The sequence below is a fragment of the Gadus macrocephalus genome, chromosome 8, assembly GCF_031168955.1.
Source record: "Gadus macrocephalus chromosome 8, ASM3116895v1".
In the NCBI taxonomy this organism is placed as follows: domain Eukaryota; kingdom Metazoa; phylum Chordata; class Actinopteri; order Gadiformes; family Gadidae; genus Gadus; species Gadus macrocephalus.
Genome location: NC_082389.1, coordinates 10,478,524 through 10,506,387, shown reverse-complemented (window position 1 = coordinate 10,506,387; position 27,864 = coordinate 10,478,524). Strand labels below are relative to the sequence as shown.

The following is a 27,864-nucleotide window of genomic DNA, read 5'->3' as shown; positions in this document are numbered from 1 at the left end:
CGGATAACTGGGATGACCTTAATATAACGTATGATTTAAGGAGATCACTTCAGTCATCCAATGATCCAACTTACTTTAACTACAGTAGTGGAACCCAGCCCTTAACTACATTAGTGGAACCCAGCCCTCAGCTTAACTACAGTAGCGGTACACAGACTATGGTTAGTAGCCCACTAATCATACCATCTATATGGTTGGTAGGACTAGGGTTAGTAGAACTAGGGTTAGTAGAACTAGGGTTAGTAGGACTAGGGTTAGTAGGACTAGGGTTAGTAGAACTAGGGTTAGTAGAACTAGGGTTAGTAGAACTAGGGTTAGTAGGACTAGGGTTAGTAGAGTTAGGACTAGGGTTAGTTGGACTAGAGTTAATAGGACTAGGGTTAGTAGAACTAGGGTTTTTAGGACTAGGGTTAGTAGGACTAGGGTTGGTAGGACTAGGGTTAGTAGAACTAGGGTTAGTAGAACTAGGGTTAGTAGGACTAGAGTTAATAGGACTAGGGTTAGTAGAACTAGGGTTAGTAGGACTAGAGTTAATAGGACTAGGGTTAGTAGAACTAGGGTTAGTAGGACTAGAGTTAATAGGACTAGGGTTAGTAGAACTAGGGTTAGTAGGACTAGGGTTAGTAGGGTTAGTAGGACTAGGGTTAGTAGAACTAGGGTTAGTAGGACTAGGGTTATTAGGACTAGGGTTAGGATTAGGGTTAGTAGGACTAGGGTAAGTAGAAATAAGGTTAGGATGGTTACGAGGACTAGGGTTAGTAGGACTGGGGTTAGGACAAGGATTACTAGGGTTAGTAGCACTAGGGTTGGTATGACTAGGGTTAGCAGGACTAGGGTTAGTGGGGTTGGGACTAGGGTTAGCAGGGTTCGTAGGACTAGGGTTAGTACCAGTCCTATTCCCAGTGACTCCTGCCCGACAGCTGGTCTCTCAGGTAACAGGAGGCTGCACTGAGCATGCTCCACACGAGACCCAGGTAACCCTACCTCACACTTACACACACACTCACTCACACACGCACACACACTCACTCACCCACACGCAAACACACACACACACACACACACACACACACACACACACACACTCACTCACAGGGTGTTTAGTGGACTCCATGGTTTCCTGACTTGGTCTCTCGGAGGCGGAAGGGGGAATATCCTGGGATATCGTCTCTGGAGCACTGTTTCCCTTCCTGGAGTGAGGCGGACTGGACCGTACCACCTCATCTGTCCCGGGGGGCGCTGGCTCCACCACAGGTCACAACTGTACTCACAACAGACTGGAGTTGGACCGAGACCAGTTAGTCCAGGAGGTAGTGCCGTACCAGACCATCAGAGGCTGGGGAGACCTTCTGGTGACGTGTTGGATCAGCCCCTCCGGGGGGGATCTGCTCTCTGGTCAACATGCAGCGCTCAGGTGGAGAGCGGTTCAGTTCGTTGGAGGAGCGATGAATCCCAGCCTTCAGCTTTTTGTCCGCTGCCCACGATGTCAGAAGCGTCCTTTGCCTCCTACCACTGGAAGTGAGCTGTGTTAGTCCGCGAAGCTCCTCAGACATTCTGCCGCAGTAGCAGGATGTTGGCCCGCAGGACCTCTCCGTTACCATGGTGATGGGGCCCTCCAGGGCAGACTCTGTCCCATACGACGGCAACATCACGGTGAAGGCGGCTACGCGGTCTGGCGAGTCGCCCGGGGTCTACACCCGGGACCTGGCCATCGCCGCCCCTGTCTGCTTCACCGGTGAGGACCTCAGACCTGTTTACTGACTGGTTAAAGGACTTTGTCGCTCACTGCTTAACTTATTTACTGACTGGTTAAAGGACTTAGTCATTCACTGGGTCACTTATTTACTGACTGGTTAAAGGACTTTGTCACTCACTGCTTAACTTATTTACTGACTTGTTAAAGGACTTAGTCACTCACTGGTTCACTTATTTACTGACTAGTTAAAATACTTAGTCTCTCACTGGTTCACTTATTTACTGACTGGTTAAAAGACTTAGTCCCGCACTTGTTAAGTGAGTTATTTACTGACTGGTTAAAATAGTTATTAACTCATTGCTTAAGCAGCTTATTTACGGACTGGTTAAAGAACTCATTCACTCATTGGCTAAGCAACTTATTTACTGACTTCTTAAAGGACTTATAAACTCATTGGTTAAGTGACTTATTTACTGACTGGTTAAATGACTTATTCCCTCATTGGTTAAGCAGCTTATTAACTGACTAGTTAAAGGACTTATTTACTGACTTGTTATGAGCTAATTTACTGAATTGTTAAATGACTTATTTACTGAATTGTTAAATGACTTATTTACTGATTGGTGAAGTGACAAATTAACTGACTTGTTAAGTAACTTCTTTACTGACTTGTTAACTGACTAATAGGTCGTGCCGGTCTGTGTTACTGGGAACTCATTGTTGTGTCAACGCTTTCAGAATAAAAACAAGGATCTGTGATCTTTTGAAGATGTGGACAGGGGCGTAGCCAGGACCTTATTTCTGGGGGGGCCAGCTCGGGTCAGTCTTTTATTTGGGGTGGCACTTGATTATCAAAAACGTATATTTTAAACTCACGCACCGCGTCACTCAGAGCGGGGGTTTTCCCGGGGCCCGTCAGGCCATAAGCAATGGATTAAATCAACTTTCTTATGCACGCTAATGTCTTAGTGATAATCACATTATTGTTACCGTTATTGGAATTGGTGCTTAGTTGTTGTGCGATGTGTCATGATTATGTGAGGGGGTTCGGGACCTTAACATGACACAGGGATGTTCTTAGTGCAATTGACCGAAAGACATGTAATTGTCCTTTTAGGCAATGATTCATTTAGGTAAACCGTGGCATTTCAAGTGCAGTATTTATTTATAATATGAAAATATAGGACTTAAATTTAAAATAATAAGCTTTCTTTAGACCGTTTCTGTTCAGGATTTCTTTCTCAGACTGGGGGGGGCAGCTGGGTGGCCATCCTGTGACCAATGGTGGCCGTGGCCCCCCCTGGCCCCCACGTGGCCACGGCCCGGCATCTGGATCTGTGGACCATCTGGATCTGTAACAGGACCATGTGGATCTGTGGACCATGTGGATCTGTTTATGGACCATGGGGGTCTTATGGACCAGGGTACAGTCGGGGATCTCACCCCCTGGTATGTGGTCCCTGTGTCCCGATCCAGGCGGTGTGGTACTGACCCTTATGGTGGTTTTGATCTACCAGCGAGTGTCCCGGAGGAGGAGAGAGAAGAAGGCGAGGAAGGAGCGAGAGAAGGTGCAGGAGGCGGAGGGAGGGAGAGCGGAGGAGCAGGACTCCAGCGCCTGGGGGAGGCGGAGGGAGCTGGCCCCTCCAGGAGACCGCAGGCCGCCCTGGGACGGCGGGCCGGGCGCTCTGGACCCATCGAGAGCCGTGGGCGGCGGCGGACATCTGAAGTGTCCTCACTGCAGAGGGGCGGGGCCGGGGGCCGGGGACCCCCGGGCTGAGGGTCTGGGGGCCGGGGACCCCCGGGCTGGGGGTCAGGGGGCCGGGGACCCCTGGGCTGGGGGTCTGGGGGCCCGTGAACCCCGGGGTGGGGGCCTCGGGGAGGGGGGGAACCAGACGAGGAGCGAGCAGGGAGGCGCGGGGGGGAGGTCCGGGATGCTGCCCCACAGGGGGGCGCTGATCCCCAACGTGGTGGCCAACGGCGGCCCCGGTCACCCCCCCCCCAGAGACAGAGCCCCCCGGGGCATCCTGAGACCCCACCCCACGGGACAGTGCCCGGTTCAGTCCAGGACCCATGGAGACCTGTCAGGACGAGGCTCAATCCACTACAGGTCTGAGGGGCCAGGAGACCCAGACCACTACAGGTCTGGGGGGTCAGGAGACCACTACAAGTCTGGGGGGTCAGGAGACCCAGACCACTACAGGTCTGAGGGGTCAGGAGACCACTACAGGTCTGAGGGGTCAGGAGACCACTACAGTTCTGGGGGGTCAGGAGACCACTACAGGTCTGGGGGGTCAGGAGACCACTACAAGTCTGGGGGGTCAGGAGACCCAGACCACTACAGGTCTGAGGGGTCAAGAGACCACTACAGGTCTGAGGGGTCAGGAGACCACTACAGGTCTGAGGGGTCAGGAGACCACTACAGTTCTGGGGGGTCAGGAGACCACTACAGGTCTGGGGGGTCAGGAGACCACTACAGGTCTGGCCCAGCCCCTCAGGCCAGAGGTTTTCTGTCCAGGCTAATCTGTGACCACTGCAATCAAACATCTGGGGCCAGAGCAGACGATGTGAGCAGCAGCCAGGAGGGGCTCTCCCTGGGCCCCTCAGAGCGCCCGGCCCTGCCCAAGTCCCGCCCCAGGGCCCGGGGGGCCAGGGACCTCAGCCCCAGAGACAGGAGAGGGAGGAGGAACGTTACCTTCTACCTCGAAAGACCCCTGGAGCCCAGGAGGTCTGGAGACAAGACGAGGAAGAGAGGCGAGGGAGGGAAGAGAGAGGGACGACAGAGGACCAGAGGTCATTCCAGCAGGCTGCTGAAGGTCAACCTCAACCTGAGTCCGGTCCGGAGGAACAAAGTCCACCCCGGGAAGTCCTCGGAGAAGAGGAGCTCCAGGGGGGAGGGCCGGGGCCCAGAGGGGAGGAAGGAGAATGCATCGGAGGGAGAAGGAGATCAAGGAGGAGGCCGCAAAGAAAAGAAGAATGAAACAAAGATCTCCAAAAACAAGAAGGTAGTGGAGGAGAAAAAGACCTCCTCTGAAGAGAAACCCTCCCAACAAAGCTCAGAACTAGACCAAAAGGATTCTGTAGGGACCACGGACCAATCAGAAGCCAGCAGAGCTCCTGAGGGCCTGACACCCTCCAACGAACTGGGACAAGACCTGCAGCTGGGCCCGCCTCCATGTCCTCCCCCCGCCCCGGCCAGCGTCTCTCTGACCCCCAGCACAGCCCGCCCTGCAGCACGCCCCTCCCTGCGCGCCCACCTGCCCCCGGCCCCCACCCTGCTACACCGTCACGCCAACAGTAGCCTGGCTGCTCACGTAGCGTCCCCGGGTCTCCGTGGTCTGACCCCCTACAGGGCCGCTCCTGCCGGCGCCCAGGGCCTGGCTCTCCACAGAGGCTTACGACACAGCGCTTCGGCCGCCTCCCTGCTAGCCAGCCCTGGACGGAGCCGACCTCTGCTGGGCCGGGCCGCCAGCACCCCCTCCCTCTACACCGGGCCGCCTGCAGACCCAGCACCCAGCACCCAGCCTCTGTCCCCGCCTCAGCTGCCTCCTGAGAGCCTCCCTCCGGCCCCCAGACCCCCCGCTGAGAGCCTCCCTCCGGCCCCCAGACCCCCCGCTGAGAGCCTCCCTCTGGCCCCCAGACCCCCCGCTGACCCACCCAAGGGCCCAGGCCTCCAGGCTGGGCAGGACCCCCCGGCCCAGGGGTCTGTGGCTGGGCGTGGTGGAGCAGGGCCTCTGGGAGAGGCTGGAGGGGGAGATGGAGACCCCCCAGGGCCCCATTGGTTGGTGGCTGGAGGCCCAGTAGTGGCCAGCCACTCCGCAGGCGGGGCTCGCCGAGGGGCCCTGACTGCTGCAGGGGGTGCCGAAGGGAGTGTGACCTCGGTACCAGTTGAGGGTGCAGAAGAGGGTGTGGTGTCCTCGCCAGGGGGCGTGGTTTCATCTCCAAGGGGCGTGGCCACCGCCGGGTCTCAGGCCCTGCTGCAGCAGGAGTACCTGTCAGAAGACGGAGGCTCCTCCCCCAAAAGGAAGTTGAAGCTGGTCCTTCCTGAGAAGTCCTCCAGCAGACCTCCCACGGCTCTGGAGAGGAAGATACGATAGGAGGACTCAGGGTTAGATGTCCCCTGACCCCCCACAGCCCTCTGGCGGGGGGGGGGGGGGGGGGGGGTCCCTGGGGTTCATTGTGGGACCAGCAGCAAGTGGACGTCCCACAGACATTGAAGGTCTTTTGGGTCCTGAGAGGAAGCTCTGGTCTTCTGATCCCAGGGTTAGATGATCCCAGACGTCTCTTCCATTGGACACACTTCACCATGAGCAGACAGATATTTGAACCTGAACTAGGAGACATGTTAAAGATGTAAGGTAGAGGACTTGGTTAGGAGGAGTCTCTATGTCTCTATGTCTGCAGTCTGTAGTCTGTATGTCTCTCTGTCTGTAGTCTGTATGTCAAAGGAACATAAGGATTTCAGACCCATAGCCCTTACCTCAGTAATTATGAAACCTTAAGAATTCTGCTCCGACATATTATCTGTACAACAGACAATAAACGTGGCACCGACAACGCTGTTGCCTCTTTAGTTCATATTATTTCGAAACATTTAGACGAACCCAAGACCTATGCAAGAGCCCTCTTTTTAGATTTTTCATCAGTCTTCAATACCATACAAGCAGACATTCTGGTGGCAAAAATGAACCAGCAGGAACTGAATCCATACCTGATACATTGGTATGCTTAATTTCTACAGTTTGTAAAGGTAAACAAAACCCTTTAATCTGCCATTACCACCAATGTTGGGGCCCCCCAGGGTTGTGTGAGTTCAACTATGCTTTTACGTTCTACACAGAGGATTGTCGTACAGACACAGCAAATCAATTTATAATATAATACTATTTAGACTGAAGCACTCTTTTGTTCACCAGTTAACCCTAGAACTGAACCAGGCACTAAATCCCAGACCGAAAGCCCGCTGATGGGCCTTAAATGTTGTCGTCTGTTGCTGTATTGTCAAGATGAATGTATGTATTTAAATTGTAATTGTGGGTCCTGTCTTGATGTCCTGTTTTTGATGTCCTGGCCTGATGTCTTGTCTGTGATGTTTGTAAATAGAGCTGCTTGGGATGCAAGACAAATTTCAGACCTGCTCTGACAATAAAGTATTATCGTATGTCGCTATGTTTGTAATCGGTATGTCTCTCTGTCTCTAGTCTGTATGTCTGTAGTCTGTCGTCTGTATGCTGTAGTCTGTATCTGCAGGGTCGTTGATGAAGATTCACTTTCAATGTTTTGTAAATACCTTCTAACTCACATTTGATTTTTAATTTCTTATCTGTTGTACGTGCGTCTTTGTCCGTCTAACTTCCTGGTGTCATACAGCAGAGAGCAGACCTAAACATAGACGTACGTCGGTGTGTGTGGGATACACCAGCATGGTCTTCACCAAACCAATATGGCCAAGATGTAAACAGACATACTAACATGTCAGTACGAACAAGGATCTCCAGGACGTCCTGTGAAGCGATTGTATGCATAGAACCGGATTCAGCTCAGAAACCATCAGATTCATTCCTTCAAAGGGATTATATTGGAGGAAATAAATTAAACAAAGTAGAATACATTTTTCTGACAGTGAGATTACACAACAGTCGTCAGTCAAGTCAACTGAGCAGTTTTGGTTAGAATGACCTTTGGATTCTGAAATCAAAAGATTAACTTTGACATTTATACCTATGGCCACTAGAGGGCAGTGTTGGACCAGTGAGAGACCAGTGTTGGACCAGTGGGAGACATATATTTATCAATGTAGTGATAATGAATGATGTCGGACTAAATAAAATATAACAAAATGCGTACAGTAATTGTTCATACTTTTAATCGTCTAAAATGTAATAAAAATTTGACCAGGAACGATAATACATTAATTTCCTAATGCTTTAAATATCTAATCTGATGAGAGAATTTAGTTTGAATAATTGAGTAACTCATTATTCAGCATGTAATAATGGTAAATTATCGTACATATTGAGAGTGTGTGGTTCTGTTGGCGGCGCACTTCGCTCCACAACCTGTCGCGAGCGTACCCCTCGAGCAGCTGTTCGGAGGATCTCGCGACGTCTCAGCCATTGGACGAAGTTCTTGGCAGGTATATACAGTTTCTTACTTTATATATATATTTATATATGTATATAATTACATGCAGTTTTTCTGACAAGTACTTATTCAGGCGTTTCAATGTTATATTCGAGCTAAATGGTATAAGTGGTTGATCCAGAGTTACCGTTGGTCAGTGAAAACAGCATCATGAAGATTACCGGTTACCGTGTTCGTTTAAACTTAAAGGTTGGGTATGGAATTCTCTTTTTTGGCCATTTTTGCAAAATTACTTGAAACCGTTATCATATCCCACTTACAGCCACTGAGTTATAAGTACTGACATGAAAATTAAACAAGTCAATCATCTGTGGAACGGGCAGGGATCGAAAAACTCCAGCCAATGATTTCCAGAACCACCGAGCGGCATTGGACAGTAAGTACGTCAATCAAACGGTCGTACTGCACTCCCCCTCCCCCTCTCCCCGCGCGTGACCCTACGTGCACGTACTCAAAGCTCGTGACCCAGAGCAAGATTCTGTTTGTTGTTATCCTGCGGTAGCTACTGGAGCTAGCTAACTAGCTAATCCACATTTGGACCTAGTACTAGAAGACAACCCGAAACTCTAACCTAGCTAGCCTGGCTCACTCTCGCGCATCTGTGTTCGCGCTCGTGCATGATTGCGTGTCCATGTACTTGGAATGGGTGGAGTCAGAGTCAGCGTTGAAGGAGAGGGGGTAGGACCATTCGAGTTGTGTATTTTCAAAATCTGCTGGCGTTTCGCAAATCCCATACCCAACCTTTAATGACTCTCTACTCCTTTAGATCAAGACCTGCACAGCTCGATCTAAAGAAGTAGATACTGCCTACAACGTTAGAGGTCTACTGTGTAGGTCTACTACATCGCAGACCTACACCGTAGACCTAAAACGTAGACCTACTCCGTAGGCAGTATCTACTCCTATATCTACTCCTTTGGAATAGGCTGTGAAGGTTTTCTGTGTAGACCTACACGGTAGGCCTACACAGAAAACCCCTAATGTTGAAGGCCTGGCCTGGTCTACCCTACACGGTAGGCAGTATCTACTCATTAAGATCAAAAGGAGTACGTAGATATAAGAGTTGATACTGCCTACTGTGTAGCTATACGTGTAGGCCTAGGGTGTAGGTCTGCTGTGTAGGCCGCCTAGGGTGTAGGTCTGCTGTGTAGCCACTGCGAGACGTTATTTGTTATTTGACACAATGCTATTTTCTCTGTACAATTTGAAAACTCTGAAGATGCCTTTGTACATTTGTGTTATGTTGAATAGTGTTGACATGAAATGACTCAACACAATATGTCAAACTAAACCACAGTGCTATGAATATACATTTCCTTTATTGGTCTGAATATTGAAGAATGTTCATTCATTCATTCAGAATTGCATCACCAATGATAATCCACCTCCTCTTACACTCAGTTAACACAATCCCTTCAAAAATATCAGCTGATATCAGTGTGTGTAGTGGTGGCCCCGAAGTAATAATAACAGAACAGGACTTCACATGATGGCTGCACATCAAGGCAGCACCACATTTATTGTCAACGTAACACATTAGAATCAAAAAAATAAGGACAAACATTGCTGCCTCTTTCTGTTTGTCCACACAAACAGGAAGAAACCATCATTAACACTTCATATTATAACAAAATACAACAATGTTATCCAAATAAAACTTCATATTATTAAAAACCCAAACATAGGTACACTCCAGACACAGTAACAGGTTGTTAAGTAGTCTCTAGTCTGCGACCAGGCCGTGCCATGCCTACACAGGCTCCTCCCCATGGCAGGTACACAGGCCCCTCCCCCACGGCAGGTACACAGGCCCCTCCCCCATGGCAGGTACACAGGCCCCTCCCTCACAGCAGGTAAACGGCAGGTGTGACCCCCATGTGTGATGCCCCATCTGTGACGTCCCAGGTTTGACGGCCTAAGTGTAGGTGTGACGACCCAGGTGTGACAGCCCAGGTATGTTCTGGTCTATTGCAAGGAAGCTCACTCCACCTCTTACCCTGCTAACTAGAGCTAACCTTCAGAAGCTCTGTAAATGGGAAACACTGTTGAATGAGTCTAGACTCTGGGCTGTATCAGGTAACCCCTAATGTAACCCTCTGTCATCCACAAAGGTTTACATCAGGGGTTTTACCAACACTTAATTTATTACTTTTGATTAATTTATTACGGTTAATCTAATTTATAGATTAACCGTAACTTCTGTGCCCTTCACATTTATGCCTCCGTGTTGATCTCTAAATCTCTTATTTTCAAACCAAACCCTGCATATCTCATGTTCCTCTTGCATTAACAATCTTTTGAACCCTCTGTAGTGTTTAAAAAAAGACCAGAAACAATGCCATCAGGTCCTTGTTGTGGTGCCAGGTAAGGGAGGGGTTGGTAGTGACTCTTGTGGGTGATACTGACTCTTGTGGGGTGGTAGTGATTTTTGTTGGGTGGTAGTGACTATTGTGGGGTGGCAGTGACTCTTTTGGGGTGGTACTGGTAGTGACTTTTGTTGGTTGGTAGTGACTCTTATGGGATGGTAGTGAGTAGAGACTATTGTGGGGTGGCAGTGACTCTTGTGGGGTTGCAGTGACTCTTGTGGGGTGGCAGTCACTCTTGTGGGGTGGCAGTCACTCTTGTGGGGTGGCAGTCACTCTTGTGGGGTGGCAGTCACTCTTGTGGGGTGGCAGTGACTCTTGTGGGGTGGCAGTCACTCTTGTGGGGTGGCAGTGACTCTTGTGGGGTGGCAGTCACTCTTGTGGGGTGGCTAGTGACCTGTGGGTGGTAGTGACTCTTGTGGGGTTGCAGTCGATCTTTTTGGTTGGCGGTGACTCTTTTGGGTTGGCAGTCACTCTTATGGGGTGGTAGGGACTCTTGTGGGGTGGCGGTGACTCTTTTGGGTTGGCAGTCACTCTTATGGGGTGGTAGGGACTCTTGTGGGGTGGCGGTGACTCTTTTGGGTTGGCAGTCACTCTTATGGGGTGGTAGGGACTCTTGTGGGGTGGCGGTGACCTGTGGTCACTACCGGTGGTAGTGGCTCAGGTAAAGCTGTTGGGTTGAGGCCCAGTGCTCATGTAGTTGAGGTCCAGTACGGAGTAGAAGAGGAGCAGATAGGGAGGAGGGGCTTGGGTCGAGGGGGGGCAGGACGTGTCCAGTTATGCACCATTCAGGCTCAGGTCTTAATCATGTGTCTGCAGGTTCTCTGTGTTTGGTGTGGAGGATTGAGTCCATGGGGACGGGGTCATGTTGGGAGGCTGTGTCGTCGGCGGGGTCGTGTAGACGTGTGTGGCGACCGTTGACCCTGGATCAGCTCAGGAACAGGTGCTTGTCCCTCTGGAGACCCCTAATGGAGGACAACCAAATGAATCACCTGTGCTCCTCATGACGGCAGGTCCTGCTGCTAGCACGGTGGAGCTACCTACCTACCCGCTGCCGTGGTACTCAGAGCTCCAGTCCAAGCCCTGCGGCCCAGGCCGCCCCAGCTGGTGGTAGTCCGCTGGAGAGGACATCATCCCTCTGCTGCTCAGCATACCTCCTCCCATTGGCTGGTACTCTGACTGGAGAGAGTGGGGGTAGCCCTGGGGGAGGAAACACCAGAGACCCCATGATCAGGACCACATCTTTCTATGGGGTGCATCTATTGAGTCCTCTGTGTTTCCATCGCCCCTTCTACACATGCAGTCTCCCTGCCAGTTGGGTAGCACTTCCTGTATGGGTAATGAGTGAATGGGAACTGGCCTCTTATACCGATCAAAAGACACCACTGAAGACGTGTATGAATCCACCTCGGTTTATCTTCACGTGCCAACACTTTTCAGGTGATCCCATAAACCAATGCAGCTTATTTTGTCTGCAAACACCCTCCGTTTCTAAGTATGGGTGGAAAGTGGAATAATTCTGAAATATTGCTTGGCCCGTCCAGCTATGAAAAGGTGTGAACAGTAAATGTTGCAGAACATAGCTGCATGTGCGAATAGTGACAGTCACTAGCATTGTTGAAAGGTTATCCCAGTAATTAACAGGGAATAATGTGGGAAAGAAGCTTATGTATGTGTGTGCATATATATATGTTGTTGGTGTGTGTGTGTGTGTGTGTGTGTGTGTGTGTGTGTGTGTGTGTGTGTGTGTGTGTGTGTGTGTGTGTGTGTGTGTGTGTGTGTGTGTGTGTGTGTGTGTGTGTGTGTTTGGAAAGGAGAGAGAAGGAAGACAAAAGGGAGAGCTGAGAGGAGGTGAGGGAGAGGGGGGTGGTGTATATGTCAGGGGTGGGGTGAGGAAGAGGGGGAGGTGTGTGTGAGGGGGAGGGGGAGATGTAAGTTTGTGTGTGTTTGTGAGGGGAAGTGTAAACAGTAGTTATCTTAATGGCAACACACGCCACAGCCTCCCCTTACCTCACAGAAAGAGGGGGGAGAGGGAGAGAGGGAAGGAGGGAGAGAGAGAGAGAGGGAGAGGGAGAGAGAGCGTGGGCCCTGAGTATCTCTATGTTCATGTATCTTATGATCTGTTTGTGTTTGGTTGCAGCTTAGCTATATGTGAGTGTTGGTGTGTGCGTGTGTGAGAATGTTGGTGTGTGAGTGTGTATCAGAAAAGAATAAAGAGCAGGACAGCAGGTGGTTAGGCCCCACCGACCCCCTCCCACCCTCCCCCTCCTCACCTATTCATCCATTGTTTGGCAAATTCTTCTCCTTCACTCCTTCACAAAGACCCCATCTGCCTCTTTTGTCTCTCTTTCACTCACCCCCACCTCTCTCTCTCTCCGACTCTCTCTCTCTCTCTCTCACCCCCTCTCTCTCACTCTCTCTCTCTCTCTCCCACCCCCCCCTCTCCCTCTCTCTCTCTTCCTCTCCCTCTCTCTCTCTCCCTCTTTCTCCCCCCCCCCTCTCATAATTCCCCAAAAGAAGAACAACACAAGTTTGGAGCTTGTTTTGTTTGCTCTCCCCCCTCCCCCTCTCCCCCTCTCCCCCTCTCCCCCTCTCCCTGCTATAGAGGGGGGGAGTAGTGGATTATGAGGTCTGCAGGGTTTAACACACTCCAAAAGGGGGATAAAGAGTCTGGCAACCCCTCCCTTTCTTCTGGTCCAATTTATTCAATCCAGCTCCCCCCCCCCCCCCCCCCCCCCCCCCCCCGGACCCATCTTCTCCCCTGGTGACCCGGGACCTGGAGGAGGAACAGGGCTCGCCCCATTCAACGCCAGCAATCCCCCCTAAACCTCTAGTGGGTAGGGGTCCAGTGTGTAGTGGTCTAGTGGGTCGTGGTCTAGTGTGTAGTGGTCCAGTGTGTACTGGTCCAGTGTGTACTGGTCTACTGTCTAGTGGTCCAGTGTGTAGTGGTCTACTGTGTAGTGGTCCAGTGTGTAGTGGACCAGTGTGTAGTGGTCTAGTGTGTAGTGGTCTAGTGTGTAGTGGTCCAGTGTGTAGAGGTCATGTGTGTAGTGGTCCAGTGTGTAGTGATCTAGTGTGTAGTGGTCCAGTGTAGGTCCTGGGGTCTCACCTGAGTGATGCAGCAGGATGGGCCAGGCCCAAGGGGTGTCCCGCCAGCTGCTGCTGCATGTGGCTATGATGTGGGCTATGGTGGAGGTTTTGGTGGAGGTTCTGATGGGGGTTCTGGAGGTGGCTGTGGTGCTGCTGCTGCTGCTGCTGCTGCTGCTGCTGCTGCTGCTGCTGCTGCTGCTGGTGGCTGTGGTGGTGGGGGCTGTGCAGCCCCCCCAGGAGGGCCTGGCTGTGTAGCGGCGGGCTGAGTTGGTGTGGAGGTGGAGAGGCTGTGGAGAGGCTGCCCACAGGCCTGGGGGCCGCCCCCCTGGAGGACAGCGCCTGGAGCTGGAGCTGGGAGTGCATGGGCAGGTGGGGGCTAAGGCTCGGGCTGTGGGAGGGGATTGGTGGGCCGTGGGGGTGGGGGTGAGGGTAAGGTGGGTATACCCCTGAGTGGTGGGTGGCAGGGTGCTGTTGCCCTGGGTGGGAGGGGTGATGTTGTTGCCCTTGGTGACCAGAGTGTTGACCTTGGTTACCAGGATGTGAGGGGTGATGTTGTTGCCCTTGGTTACCAGGATGTGAGGGGTGATGTTGTTGCCCTTGGTTACCAGGATGTGAAGGGTGATGTTGTTGCCCTTGGTTACCAGGATGTGAGGGGTGATGTTGTTGCCCTTGGTTACTAGGATGTTGCCCTTGGTGACCAGGGTGAGAGGGGTGTTGTTGCCCTTGGTTTCCAGCGTGTGAGGGGTGTTGTTGCCCTTGGTTACTAGCATGTGAGGGGTGTTGTTGCCCTTGGTTACCAGTGTGTGACGGATGATGTTGTTGCCCTTGGTTACCAGGGTTTGAGGGGTGTTGTTGCCCTTGGTTACCAGGGTGTGAGGGGTGATGTTGCCCTGGGTGACCAGGGTGTGAGGGGTGTTGTTGCCCTGGGTGACCGGGGTGTGATGGTTGCTGTTGCCCTTGGTGACCAGGGTGTGATGGTTGCTGTTGCCCTGGGTGACCCGGGTGTGAAGTCGGTTGCCCTGGGTGACCAGGGTGTGATGGTTGCTGTTGCCCTGGGTGACCAGGGTGTGATGGTTGTTGCCCTTGGTTACCAGGGTGTGAGGGGTGATGTTGCCCTGGGTGACCAGGGTGTGATGATTGCTGTTGCCCTGGGTGACCGGGGTGTGATGGTTGCTGTTGCCCTGGGTGACCGGGGTGTGACGGTTGTTGTTGCCCTGGGTGACCGGGGTGTGATGGTTGTTGTTGCCCTGGGTGACCAGGGTAGGTGGAGGGTTTAGATGTAAACAGGGCCGGGGAGGGGGAGGGGGAGGAGGAGAGCGGGGGCTTCATGTCTGAGGGATCGTTGTAGCTCTGGAAGGACAGAAGGACACATCTGTTGGTTTACATTCACAACCAAATGACTAGTTAACCAGGGAACGCTGAACCCTCGGGTTAGCACGGCCTGATAACCCTTGGCGGGGAAACCCCCATTACGGGACCCGGCTCCCTGTTAACGGGGTCTCCCCCCTGGAGTTCCCCATCTGCGTTAGCGTGACCACCAAGGTCCACGCGGTCCCTACCTGGGAGACGAGGCTTGCTCTGTACGCCGCCAGTTGTTTGAGGTACTCCTTCTTAGCCGTCTCTGTCCTCTTCTTATACTCCTGAGGGCACAAGACAAACGTGTTGGAGTGACAGAGTGACAGATTTGCGACGCAACTGCTTGCAACTCGCAGCTCCTTGCGACTCCTTGCGAGGAGACGGGCTAAGACATTAAAAAAACTGGGCAGTTCACACTGCTGCACCGGGCGGCGATGTCAGGCGGTTTCCCTAGCAACTTTGAACGCTCTGGCACAGCTGAGAGCCGCAACAGCATCAGCATCATGCTAAAAAGTATCCTAACTTAGGTTTGAGATTAGGTTTGTATCTAGTCTCCGTGCGCAACCCCGCCTTCTCCAGTGATCCAAGAAAGCTTGCACTGTGACGAACAGGGACATTTTACCCCCTCGGTTTTATACAGGAAACTTGAGATCAGACGGTGTAATAGTCGGGCATGCCAAGCCGTGACCGAACCGGCTTGACAGTTTAAAAATGCCTAATGACAGCAAGTTAGAAAGCCGAGAATATGGAGCCGCAGTTGGGTAGGCCTACCTCAGCGGCAGAAAACAGGGTGCCTACGCCAATCTTTGTAGAGAGCCTACTATGGGCAAAAACTGTTTGTTTATTTTTATTGATCCCCTTCAAGAATTTGTGTGTAAAGGGGTGGGTCTAGGCTATATTCTCGCCTTTCTCCTTTGTAAAGCCCACTGTAGGCCTATTGCTTTTTGGCCGATACTGAGCCCATTCCTTGATTTGTTCTCCCGCGGCACTCCAAACAAATAATTTCGTTCCAATGTTCGTCCAATCTACTCCAATAGTGGTCCGGCATTGAGTTTAAATCCAACTCTAACGAATAAATGGTCCAGTTTTAAGTTTCATAGAATATTTATACATTCCCAGGGCATGTTAAATAAGTGCATGCCCCGCCACTCGTAACACACTTGTAAAATGCAGTCGTCGATTGATGGAATGGGTTATTTCATAGGCTTCATCATCACAACGAAAATTGAGAACTAATCAAATAAATAACAGATTAATAATACTGGAATGGCTACTTTTTGGTTGAACACATTTGAACTAAATATTTATGATCCCCCAATGTTGACCTGAAGTTGGCGCCACTGATTGGTAGACTGTCGGAAGGGCGGTAGGCCTACTAAAAGGTGTCGGAATGGCAGCATGTTGGAAGGGCCGCATGTAACCATAACAACGGTTATGTCAACGTTATGTCTGTTACGGTACAAGTCGTTCTGTGCTGTGTCCTGATTGGCTGAAGAGAAATAGCTATGTTGTTATGTTCTAAAACTGGACCTGGAGATTTGACATGTCTAATCTCTGGCGACTCCTTGCGACTCCTTGCAACGGCATCAGCCGCGCTGCAACGACCAGTTCACACTGCTGCAACTTTTCCCCTTTGACGTTCCAAAACAGACTCGTTGCAAGTCGTTACGAGGCGAATCTTTGTTCTGAACAGGGCTTTAGTGACAGAGCCCTGAACACACACACACACCAAGTTAGAGTGACAGAGGCCTGGACACACTCACAAACGTGTTGGAGTGACAGAGCCCTGAACACACACACACACACGTGTTGGAGTGACAGCTCCTACCTGCTTCTGCTCCTCCCCCAGGCCGTCCCACATGGAGGCCACTATCTTGGAGACCTCTCCGAAGGTGGCGTTGGGGTTCTGGGCCTTGATGTTGGCCTGCGTGTCCCTGAAGAAGAGGGCGTAGGCCGACACGGGCTTCACCGGCTCGTTGGGGTCCTTCCTCTTCTTCTTCTTTGGTGTTTTGGCTTTCTTAGGAGTGTCGAAGGCTGCTGGTCTCTTCTCCCCCTATCACCACGCCCCCCTGAGGAGACAAGACACTCTGGTCAGACCCCCAGGCCTCCTTCACGGCCAACTGTGAGCTCACCATGTTTAATCCACTCATCAGTTTTTCCTTTCATTTCCGAAACGGTTAAGTTTGTTATTTGAACAGCGCTTCAGAAAGCGGCAGCAGTGTGTTTTGTTTCAAGGAGCTCCGTGTCTCTGATCTCCTACAGCTTTGTGGAACGTATGGAAGTGTTTCAAATAACTATACAACAGGAAAAGATGGTTTGTAGGCCTACATCATGCAAAGTTTCAAATAAATAGCACCAGCACTATTCAAGAGCAGGCAAAGTAAAATCATGGACCGGAGAAACCCCGGAAAAGCATCTCAGTACCTCAGTACCTGGAGGACATGTTCAAATGGAGAATTAGCTGCTGAGAAAGTCAATAGTTACCCTCCTCCCTGGTTTGGGATTAGTCCTACGATGTTCTAACTGGACAATACAACAGTCCCGCCTTGTTCCGTTTGGGGAGGGACATATTGGAGAGAACCTCCTTCTAGGGGACACAGCTTCAGGAAATGTTCTTGTACCTTACACACTCTTTACTTTTTTAGTCTGTAGGTGACTGTGTGTGTGGGTGACTGTGTGTGTGTGTGTGTGTGTGTGTGTGGTGGACTGTGTATGTGTGTGTGTGTGTGTGTGTGTGTGTGTGTGTGTGTGCGTGTAGTACCCTCAGTGAGTCGTCATTCTCGTCCTCATGCACAGAGCTGGAGGGAGAGGGTGTGGCCGATTTACTTCCTGGTGGGGAGGGTGAGTGGTTGGTAGCGAGCCCCAGTTGGGATTGGTTGATGGTGGTCAGCTGACCCTGCTGGCTCAGACCTGATTGGCTCCTGGGCCCCAGGGCTGCGTCGATTGGCTGCTGGCTGCTGGTGAAGCGGGAGTCAGAGTTCACCATCTGCTGCATCTGGGGACGATGAGGAGGAGGAGGAGGATGAAGATGATGGATCTGCAACCATCACATAATGTAGTTTTATGGACTTACATTATTCACCTCTTGTAATTGGTTTATACTGGTTCTAGCTGGCTACGACCAGCTCTACGCTGGGAGAAACTAATTATATTTGTGTTGAATTACTTTATCCTCTCCCCCAGATTGTAGATCGATAGAGTGATAGATAGAGTGATATCGATAGATCGATTCAGATGTCTGTCTGGGGGGTTTTATCTGATCTATTATTTCATCTCTTCCTCTAAACATGAGGATGAGGAGATGTGTGTTCACTACACACTAAACACACAAAGTAAATACATTCATAAACTATACACATAACGCACAGATACGCATGCATGTGTCCACACAGACGTTATCTCAAGATCTACCACCCCCACCCCCTCTACCCACCAGCCAGCCCTGGTCGCCAAGCAACCAGAGAGAGAGAGAGAGAGAGAGAGAGAGAGAGAGAGAGAGAGAGAGAGAGAGAGAGAGAGAGAGAGAGAGAGAGAGAGAGAGAGAGAGAGAGAGAGAGAGAGAGAGAGAGAGAGAGAGAGAGAGAGAGAGAGAGAGAGAGAGAGAGAGAGAGAGAGAGAGAGACTTGCAGGAGAACGATTTAAAGAGAAAGAAAGTAAGAGTCATAGGGATAACTTTCTTGCCTCAACTTTAAATCACCACTAATGATCGGTCGATGCCTGAAAGACCATCAGGTACCTTGTCATGGTCACCATGCCCAGAGCGAAGGACATTCTGGAGGTTAACACCTTTAAATGTTTCTCACATACTCTGACTGCATCCATAGCGATCCATTACATTCATAGACCTATAGTTATCATCATCTGTTACACCTTTTGATCATTCATCACCACAGCACTCAGCGCTACAAGCAAAGGTTTACTGGCACACATAATACTGCTTTATAATCATCTAACAGGGACCTCAGAAAACATCCACGGATTAAGGAACGCTCCAATCGCCCTCCAGAAAGCCCATTTATAAAGGCCCCTTGGATTAAAGGTGAACTCTGTTGTAATGGATCCTCTCAATACAGGGGATGTTTGGGTGGAGGACGCAGCATTAGCTCGGTTCCACTGTGAGGTGGAGGGTTGACCGTCTGGTTGGGAATGGCTGCGTACTGGCGTGGTGACGGATGTCAATAGTGGGGGAGACAAAGACAGCGGATCTCCTTCCTGTTTCCTCTAGATGAGTCTTATTTTAGGAACAGTACGGGAACAGATCACTATGGAAACTGGAAACGATCATATAGACCTATCGGCAGGCCTCCCCCTCCAGACGTGATTGGCTCCCGGTTCCTCACCACAGACAGGGTGCTGGTGGCAGGGCTGCTGCCCTCCTGGGAGAAGGGGTCTCCGTCGTGGCCCGGCCCCCCGTGCTGGGCCCTCATGGGCTGCAGGTGGTAGGGGTGGTGGTGCTGGGGCGGCAGGCCGTGGGGGCCAGGGGGTGGTACGCCCCGTGGGCGTGGTCCGGCTGAGTGGGCGGAGTGATGGGGGGGATGTTGAAGTCCTCATCGCCCAGAGAGAAGGGCTGGGGAGAGAGAGGGGAGAGAGAGGGGAGAGAGAGGTTAGTACAGACAGGGGAGAGAGAGGTTAATACAGACAGGGGAGAGAGAGGTTAGTACAGACAGGGGAGAGAGAGGTTAGTACAGACAGGGGAGAGAGAGGTTAGTACAGACAGGGGAGAGAGAGGTTAAGGTTAGTACAGACAGGGGAGAGAGAGGTTAGTACAGACAGGGGAGAGAGAGGTTAGTACAGACAGGGGAGAGAGAGGTTAGTACAGACAGGGGAGAGAGAGGTTAGTACAGACAGGGGAGAGAGAGGTTAGTACAGACAGGGGAGAGAGAGGTTAAGGTTAGTACAGACAGGGGAGAGAGAGGTTAGTACAGACAGGGGAGAGAGAGGTTAGTACAGACAGGGGAGAGAGAGGTTACAGACAGGGGAGAGAGAGGTTAAGGTTAGTACAGACAGGGGAGAGAGAGGTTAAGGTTAGTACAGACAGGGGAGAGAGAGGTTAGTACAGAGAGGGGAGAGAGAGGTTAGTACAGACAGGGGAGAGAGAGGTTAGTACAGAGAGGGGAGAGAGAGGTTAGTACAGACAGGGGAGAGAGAGGTTAGTACAGACAGGGGAGAGAGAGGTTAGTACAGACAGGGGAGAGAGAGGTTAGTACAGACAGGGGAGAGAGAGGTTAGTACAGACAGGGGAGAGAGAGGTTAGTACAGACAGGGGAGAGAGAGGTTACAGACAGGGGAGAGAGAGGTTAAGGTTAGTACAGACAGGGGAGAGAGAGGTTAAGGTTAGTACAGACAGGGGAGAGAGAGGTTAGTACAGAGAGGGGAGAGAGAGGTTAGTACAGACAGGGGAGAGAGAGGTTAGTACAGAGAGGGGAGAGAGAGGTTAAGGTTAGTACAGGGAGGGGAGAGAGAGGTTAAGGTTAGTACAGACAGGGGAGAAAGAGGTTAGTACAGACAGGGGAGAGAGAGAGGATAGTACAGACAGTTTCCACTAATTACAGTTGTGGAGCGACTTCCAAGCATGTTTGAAGCTATAGGGTTCATACCAATCACATGTATGTATCACATGTAGGTATCACCAGTATACACATAGGACCTATTCCAATGATAAAGTAGAGCAGGGATGGAGAGAGTCAGTGATGTGAGAGAATGTCTTCATGCTAATGTGATGGAGAATCTTCTTGATGGAGTCTGACAGGCTGTTCTGCTGGACCCTGATCTCTCCTCTCCCTCTCTCTCCTCTCCCTCTCTCTTCTCTCCCTCTCTCTTCTCTCCCTCTCTCTTCTCTCCCTCTTTCTCCTCTCCCTCTCTCTCTTCTCTCTCCCTCTCTCTTCTCTCTCCCTCTCTCCTCTCCCTGCCTATCTTCTCTCTCTCTCCTCTCCCTCACTCTCGCTCTCCTCTCTCTCTCTCCATCTCTCTCTCTCTCTCTCTCTCTCCATCTATCCTCCCTCTCTCTCCTCTCCATCTCTCCCCTCTCCTTCTCTGTGCTCTCCCTCTCTCCTTTCCTTCTCTGCACTCCCACCCTTCAGTTCTGCCCTGGAGCAGCCCTCATCCAGAAAACCAGGGGTCAACAAGGGCCCCCACGCCTCTGTTTGGCTCACCAACACATAACTAGTAAGCATGTATCACTCCTCAATGTACACCGTATCACCGTGACAGATAAGTCACATTAGTGTGATGCTATGCAAGGGGTGTATATACTCATCCTCCAAGTTAAATTAAATTGGCCCATTTAGGAGTCAATAGAATAGTCTGATTGTAATTGTAGCAGAGTACCACAGCAGCTCCCTGTTACTGCTATCCCAAACGCAGCCACACCGGCAGAGATCTGAGGTGTGACTCGGTCTTCTGATGGTTCTGAGGGTCTGATGGTTCTGATGGTTCTGATGGTCTGATAGTCTGATGATTCTGAGGGTCTGATGGTTCTGATGGTTCTAATCTCAGACGGGCCCAGGCCTCCTGTCTTGCGTTCTTTGTCCTGCCTGTCGCAGGTAGGGTGGACCTCTACCTGCTGTAGTCCCTCAGTGGTTTGACCACTCAGACTGGTCCATCAGAGACTTGAAGCATGAGGTACCACTGCTGGCCAATCAGAATACCGGTTAAACAATACAATCTTATAGTGGCTCACTGGATACATAACTAGACTACTGTAACTTACTACTGGGTCATAACTAGACAACTGTAACTAACTACTGAATCATAACTAGACTACTGTAACTAATAACAAGAACTTGCGTTCTTTGTCCTGCCTGTGGTTCCCCCTGGGCTGGGGGGGACCTCTACCTGCTGAAGTCCCTCAGTGGTTTGACCACTCAGACTGGTCCATCAGAGACTTGGAGCATGAGGTACCACTGCTTTGGTCCACCTAGCTTCTCAAAGGATCGGGGAGACTTTCACATTGTGAACCGATCTGTGTCTTTTATACAAGTTTATTCTGAAAGAGCTTCAAGATATCTGCCAGTCTGTCCCTCGTCCAGTCTGTGTATATTGGGACATCTCTGCATGATCTCTCCCCCCCTTCTCTGTCTCTGCATGTTCTCTCTGTCCATCCACTAGCCTGCTTCCTGTGTTCTGAGCTCATACACACAAACATACACGCAAACACATACAAACGTGCATTCTCTCAGCCACACACACACTTCCCATAGTGGTTCATCCTTAACGTGTTTATCAGGATGGTTTTAGGATAGGTTTTGGCTAGCATGGGAAGATATGAGTATAAAAGAGCTTATCTATGAGAATGTTAGCTTAGCGAGAAATTTAGCTATGAGTGGGTTAGCTGAGAGAGTGTTTAGCTATGAGAGGGATGGCTATGAGAGTGTGAATTTATGAGGCTTGGCTAAGCTAAAGAGGGTTTTACCAAGCAGTTAGCTAGGAGGGTCTTAGCTTAGCTTGAGAGAGCTTAGCTAGGAGAGTGTGTATCAATGGGAGGGTTAGCTTAGCTAGAGAGGGTTTACCCAGGGCAGCCGGTGTGTGTCGTTGCTCTCCCTCCTCCAAGGAGCAGCCAGGGTGGGCGGAGTCAGCTTGCTGGGGGGGAGGGGCGGCTGTGGTACACGAAACTATGGGAACACACACACACACACACACACACACACACACACACACACACACACACACACACACACACACACACACACACACACACACACACACACACAGGTCAGAAGGGCAAGACCAGGAGGTAAGGGAAGGTCAAATAAAATTGTTGAGGACCAAGTGGGAGTGGGTGAAGAACACGGTCTGCTATCAGCCTCTAGTCCATGTCTTCTAGTGATCCCTCAGCTTCAACATGACTCAACATCTAAAGAACAACAACACTGCAACTACCACAACATAACAACTCCATAGCCACAACACCGCTACTACAACAACACAAAAGCTCCATAGCAACAACACCACCACAACAACACAAAAGCTCCTTAGCAAAAACACCACTACTAGGCAACACAACTCCTTAGCAACAACACAGTAGCAGTACATATTGGTGTATTTTGTGTATAATATATCGTTTTAAACATTCCAAACACTCCCAGCACCTTTTGGAGTACAGCTCGTATGAATAAAACATCAAATCACTGATTCCAATACTACATCATATTCCCCACCATACTGTACCTGCTGCATAATGCATGAGACGGCCCTTACTTATTAATATGGGCTTTGTTTTGCACTGTGGGAATTCTCTACCAGTACCCACACACTCACACACACGCACACACACACACACACAACCACACACACGCGCATGTACACTCACACACAAGCGCACACAACCACACACACACACACACACACCCACGCAACCACAGGCACGCACCCACAACCACACACCGACACGCACGCAAACACAACCACAGACATGCACATGCATACACGCACAAGCACACAGACACGCACGCTGAATCCTCTAGAGCTTCAAAAGGCCCTTGGAAGGCAGCTAGATAATCTAGTTGGACCCAAGACCATATATAGACTGAACCGCCATTTTAGCTTCTTAACTCTGCTGGTTGCTAGTTGACTGCTAGCTCGATGCATTTATACGAAATCAATCAGAGTATCAGGAACTAATACTTGTAAATAAAACTAGTCATTTGTAATTCATAATTAATCATAACCAGTCCCCCCTCCCCTGGGAGGGGAGGAGTTGGAGTCTTACCTAGATGTGAACCAGCCTAGATGTGAACCCCCCTTAGGGGAGGAGGTGGAGTCTAACCTGGTTGTGACCCAGTCCCACCCTCTTAGGGGAAGAGGTGGAGTCTAACCTGGATGTGAACCAGCCCCCCCTTAGGGGAGGAGGTGGTGTCTAACCTGGATGTGAACCAGCCCCCCCTTAGGGGAGGAGGTGGAGTCTAACCTGGATGTGAACCAGCCCCCCCTTAGGGGAGGAGGTGGAGTCCAACCTGGATGTGAACCAGCCTCCCCTTAGGGGAGGAGGTGGAGTCTAACCTGGATGTGAACCAGCCCCCCCTTAGGGGAGGAGGTGGAGTCCAACCTGGATGTGAACCAGCCCCCCCTTAGGGGAGGAGGTGGAGTCCAACCTGGATGTGAACCAGCCCCCCCTTAGGGGAGGAGGTGGAGTCCAACCTGGATGTGAACCAGCCCCCCCTTAGGGGAGGAGGTGGAGTCCAACCTGGATGTGAACCAGCCCCCCCCTTAGGGTAGGAGGTGGAGTCCAACCTGGATGTGAACCAGTGTGGAGTCACTCTGAGACGCTGTGAGCTCTTGGTCTTCTACGTCACCACGGGGAAGGATGGAGATATTTCTCCATCGTTTTCTCCATACCGGTTATACAATACTATCGTATAGTGCCTCACTGGATACATAACTAGACTACTGTAACTAACTACTAGGGCTGTCACTTTTTATTCGAAGTTCGAATATTCGTTCGAAGGTGGGGTGAAAAGTTCGAATTCGAAGTGTAATTCTCCATTCGAACTGTAAAAATGCGCTATAAAGAAGAGAGCGGCGAGTGGCTTTTCCTCAATAAAGCGGCCCTCCTGGATCCCCGCTTCTCCCGGTTAGTCCACCTTTCCCCTGCACAGAAACATCTCGTGACTGAAAGCCTCTCACACGAGCTCATTGAAACGGAGACCGACACTGATCGCACACGACAGGGAGAAAAGTCCGCTGCTGCGCTGGGCGCGATGGGCAGCCTGTAGCGGCTGCAGCTGCAGCGGTAACGGAGAGCTGCGAGACTACTTGTAATTTTCTTTACAAGTACAAAAGAGCAGCATGCCGTGTTGGAGGTCGGCCTCACAGATTGTTCGTTTATATAGGCTGTGTGTGCCATGGACGACATGCGCTCCGCATATCGCGCTCCGAGCAGTTATTGTTAATGCGTAAAAGACAGCAGCACTTGTGTGTCGGAGCTTCCTCTTGTTGTGTTTACAAATGTGTTATCAAAGATGTGTTTTTATCCTGTGCTGTTATGAATTCAGTAGGTATACGTGATTTCCACAAGAAATAAAAAGAAACACGACAACAGTCGTTGTCGTGTTTCTTTTTTTTTAATAGTTCTATGGAGGGGGGGGGGGGGGGGTCGAATGTATTCGAATTAATTATGGACATTCGAAATTCGTTCGAATTTCATTTTTGGAAAAAGTGACAGCCCTACTAACTACTGAATCATAACTAGACAACTGTAACTAATTACTGGTTTGTGGTTTCATAACTAGACAACTATAACTAACTACTGAATCATAACTAGACAACTGTTAATAACTTCTGGGTCATAACTAGATAACTAACTAACTACTGGATCATAACTAGACAACTAACTAACCACAGGATCATAACTAGACAACTGTTACTAACTACTGGATCATAACTAGAAAACTGTAACTAATTACTGGTTTCATAAGTAGACAATTGTCACTAACTACTGGATTATAACTAGACAACTGTAACTAACTACAGGATCATAACAAGACAACTGTAACTAACTACTGGATCATAACTAGACAACTGTTACTAACTACTGGATCATAACTAGACAACTGTTACTAACTACTGGATCATAACTAGACAACTGTAATTAACTACTGGATTCATTAATGGACAGTTACTGGATACATTTCCAGATAACCAACCACTAGTTTAATTACTAGACAGCGAACAACTGTATTCACTAACTAACAACTAACATTTATGTAACTCAAACATACATGTTATTATTATGTTACCTGATTAGTGGAAGGGAAGTCCAGTCCTGTGTTGGACACGCCCAGAAACATGGAATCTCCGTCCAACTGTAAACAACAACATAAACAATAATGTCAACCGACAGTAAACAACAACAAAAACAACAATGTCAAAAGACTGGTGCTAGGGGCGCCCTGGTAGCTCACTGAGTAGTGGGTGTAGCACTAGGGCCCCGTCCTGAGCGCAGTGCCCCAGGTTTGATTCCTGCCCCCCAGTGGTCCCAGTGGTCCTTGGGCTGCCTGTCCTCCCCTCGCTCTCCCCTACGCTGGGGCTAATGCTCCCCAGTAGGCTGCATGAAGCGCCACAAAGCCCTCATCACAAATCAATGGCTTTGTTATTCCTGCTTAACTGTGTGGCTGGGCAAACATTTCAACAGGTGCACCAGGTGAAGTCAGAGACACACACACACACACACACACACACACACACACACACAGGTGGCCAGGCAGGTACCCCCCCCCCCCTCCATTAGCCAGCTGTTGGGTAGAAAGGGTATTATGCAAATGAGGTGTACGTTTACAGAGTCAACACAAGCCAAAACCAGTCATGGATGATCTCACCTAGCTAGCACACACACACACACACACACACACCCAGACACAGACACCAGACACACACACAAGCACACACACAAGCACACACACACACACACACACACACACACACACACACACACACACACACAGCTATAACCTTACCTAGCACACACTGGTACACACACACCAGATACACACACAGACACCAGACACATACTCACTCACTCACTCACTCACTCACTCACTCACTCACTCACTCACTCACTCACTCACTCACTCACTCACTCACTCACTCACTCACTCACTCACTCACTCACTCACTCACTCACTCACTCACCCACACACACACCGCTATAACCTCACCTGGCACAGACTGGTATATACACAAACAAAAATACACACACACACACACACAATCATAGAGCTATATCCTTGAGTAGCACACACTTGCATGTGCACACATATACACACACACACACACACACACACACACACACACACACACACACACACACACACACACACACACACACAGAGCTATAATGATGAATTATTGATTTGTAACATGGAAACTCGCTAAGTCCTTAACAATAAGAAATAGAGCTGATGAGATTCCTCTCTCCCCTCTCCCTTTATATGTCCTCTCTCCCTCTATATGTCCTCTCTCTCTATATATGTCCTCTCTCTCTCTCTCTCTCCTCTCTCTCTCTCTCTCTCTCTCTCTCTCTCTCTCTCTCTCTCCATACGTTCTCTGTCTCTCTCTCTCTCTCTCTCTTGCTATACGTCCTTTCTCTTTCTCCCTCTCTATGTCTCTCTCTCTCTATATGTCCTCTCTCTCTCCCCCTCTCTATCTCTGTAGGGTGTTTCAGTGTCTCGGTCTCTCAGGACACTGAGCAGGCGTTGTTAACGCAAACCAAGCTAGATGTAAATATTGTCCATGTGCTGTTGGAAGTCATTTGTCTTGTTTATCTTGTCGGCTTTGTTGTTGTAGGCAAACACCACAGCCCTTAGCAATGCTGTGTGGTGTCTTTACTTGGAGAGAAGTAAAAAGCATCATGTGGTTTCTCTCTCTCTCTCTCTCTCTCTCTCTCTCTCTCTCTCTCTCTCTCTCTCTCTCTCTCTCTCTCTCTCTCTCTCTCTCTCTCTCTCTCTCTCTCTCTCTCTCTCTCTCTCTCTCTCTCTCTCTCTGTGTGTGTGTGTCCTGATCTCTCTCTCCCTCTCTCAATTAATTTCAATTCAAAAAAGCTGTATTGGCATGAGAAATAAACAATTTACATTGCCAAAGCAGGAACAATAAAGAGGTCTAAGTAAAAAAATGTAATACAAAATATTTATACATTTCCTGTTTGTATCTCTCTCCTAATCTCTCTCTCTTTCTCCCATCCTACTCTCTCTCTTCCTGTGTGTCTCTCTCTAATCTTTCTCTCTCTTTCCTGATCCATCTCTCTCTCTCTCTCTCTTGCTTCCTGTGTGTCTCTCTGTGTGTCTGTATATGTTATTGTAAGTGTGTATCTATTGTGCAAGCATGTATAATTGCACATGCATGTATTTGTGCGTGACCGTGTGTGTGTGTGTGTGTGTGTGTGTGTGTGTGTGTGTGTGTTTGTGTGTGCCTATGTGTGTGTGCACATGCAGCAGTGCACATGTATGAAGCAAAGGTTTGAATAACAAGCAGCTAGATAAGTGGGTCAGGGTCAGAGAGAGTGAGATGGTAGAGCTAGGTTATACTGGATAGACAGAGAGAGAGAGAGAGATGTTTGAGGAGGAGAGAGGGGATGAGGAAGGAGGAAAGGGGGAGAGGAGATGAGAAAGTGGAGGACATTAGGGAGGAGGATTGAGGAGGAGAGAGGCCAAGCCTCCGCCACCATGGTGTGTTTGTGTTGATATCAATGCTCCACGTATGGGGACGTCTCCTGGCCTCACAGCAGGC

At 50.1% G+C, this 27,864-nt stretch overlaps 2 protein-coding genes across 7 annotated transcripts in view; one reads left to right on the top strand and one right to left on the bottom strand.

Annotated features, from left to right (window-relative positions):
* The first annotated feature begins 106 nt into the window (after window positions 1–106).
* LOC132462965 (collagen alpha-1(III) chain-like) lies at window positions 107–7,820 on the top strand. 6 transcript variants are annotated; one of them, XM_060058771.1, is made up of 4 exons: window positions 109–1,735; window positions 3,173–3,803; window positions 3,837–3,863; window positions 3,897–7,820. In XM_060058771.1, the coding sequence occupies exons 1-4, from the start codon at window positions 1,600–1,602 to the stop codon at window positions 5,788–5,790; spliced, it is 2,688 nt and encodes an 895-aa protein (XP_059914754.1). In that variant the 5' UTR covers window positions 109–1,599; the 3' UTR covers window positions 5,791–7,820. The 6 variants fall into 6 exon arrangements, with proteins under 6 accessions (XP_059914755.1, XP_059914754.1, XP_059914756.1 ...); XM_060058772.1 differs by having other exon boundaries at window positions 107–1,735; window positions 3,173–4,091; window positions 4,173–7,820; XM_060058773.1 differs by lacking the exon at window positions 3,837–3,863.
* A 1,498-nt stretch (window positions 7,821–9,318) lies between these two features.
* Window positions 9,319–27,864, bottom strand: part of tox (thymocyte selection-associated high mobility group box) — a 25,215-nt gene continuing 6,669 nt past the window's right edge. Inside the window, 10 exon segments of the mRNA XM_060058633.1 lie at window positions 9,319–11,165; window positions 11,249–11,430; window positions 13,309–14,640; window positions 14,850–14,930; window positions 16,475–16,699; window positions 17,408–17,641; window positions 18,987–19,094; window positions 19,097–19,213; window positions 22,155–22,256; window positions 25,380–25,445. Coding sequence (XP_059914616.1) covers window positions 11,129–11,165; window positions 11,249–11,430; window positions 13,309–14,640; window positions 14,850–14,930; window positions 16,475–16,699; window positions 17,408–17,641; window positions 18,987–19,094; window positions 19,097–19,213; window positions 22,155–22,256; window positions 25,380–25,445 — 2,484 coding nt within the window. The 3' untranslated portion in view covers window positions 9,319–11,128.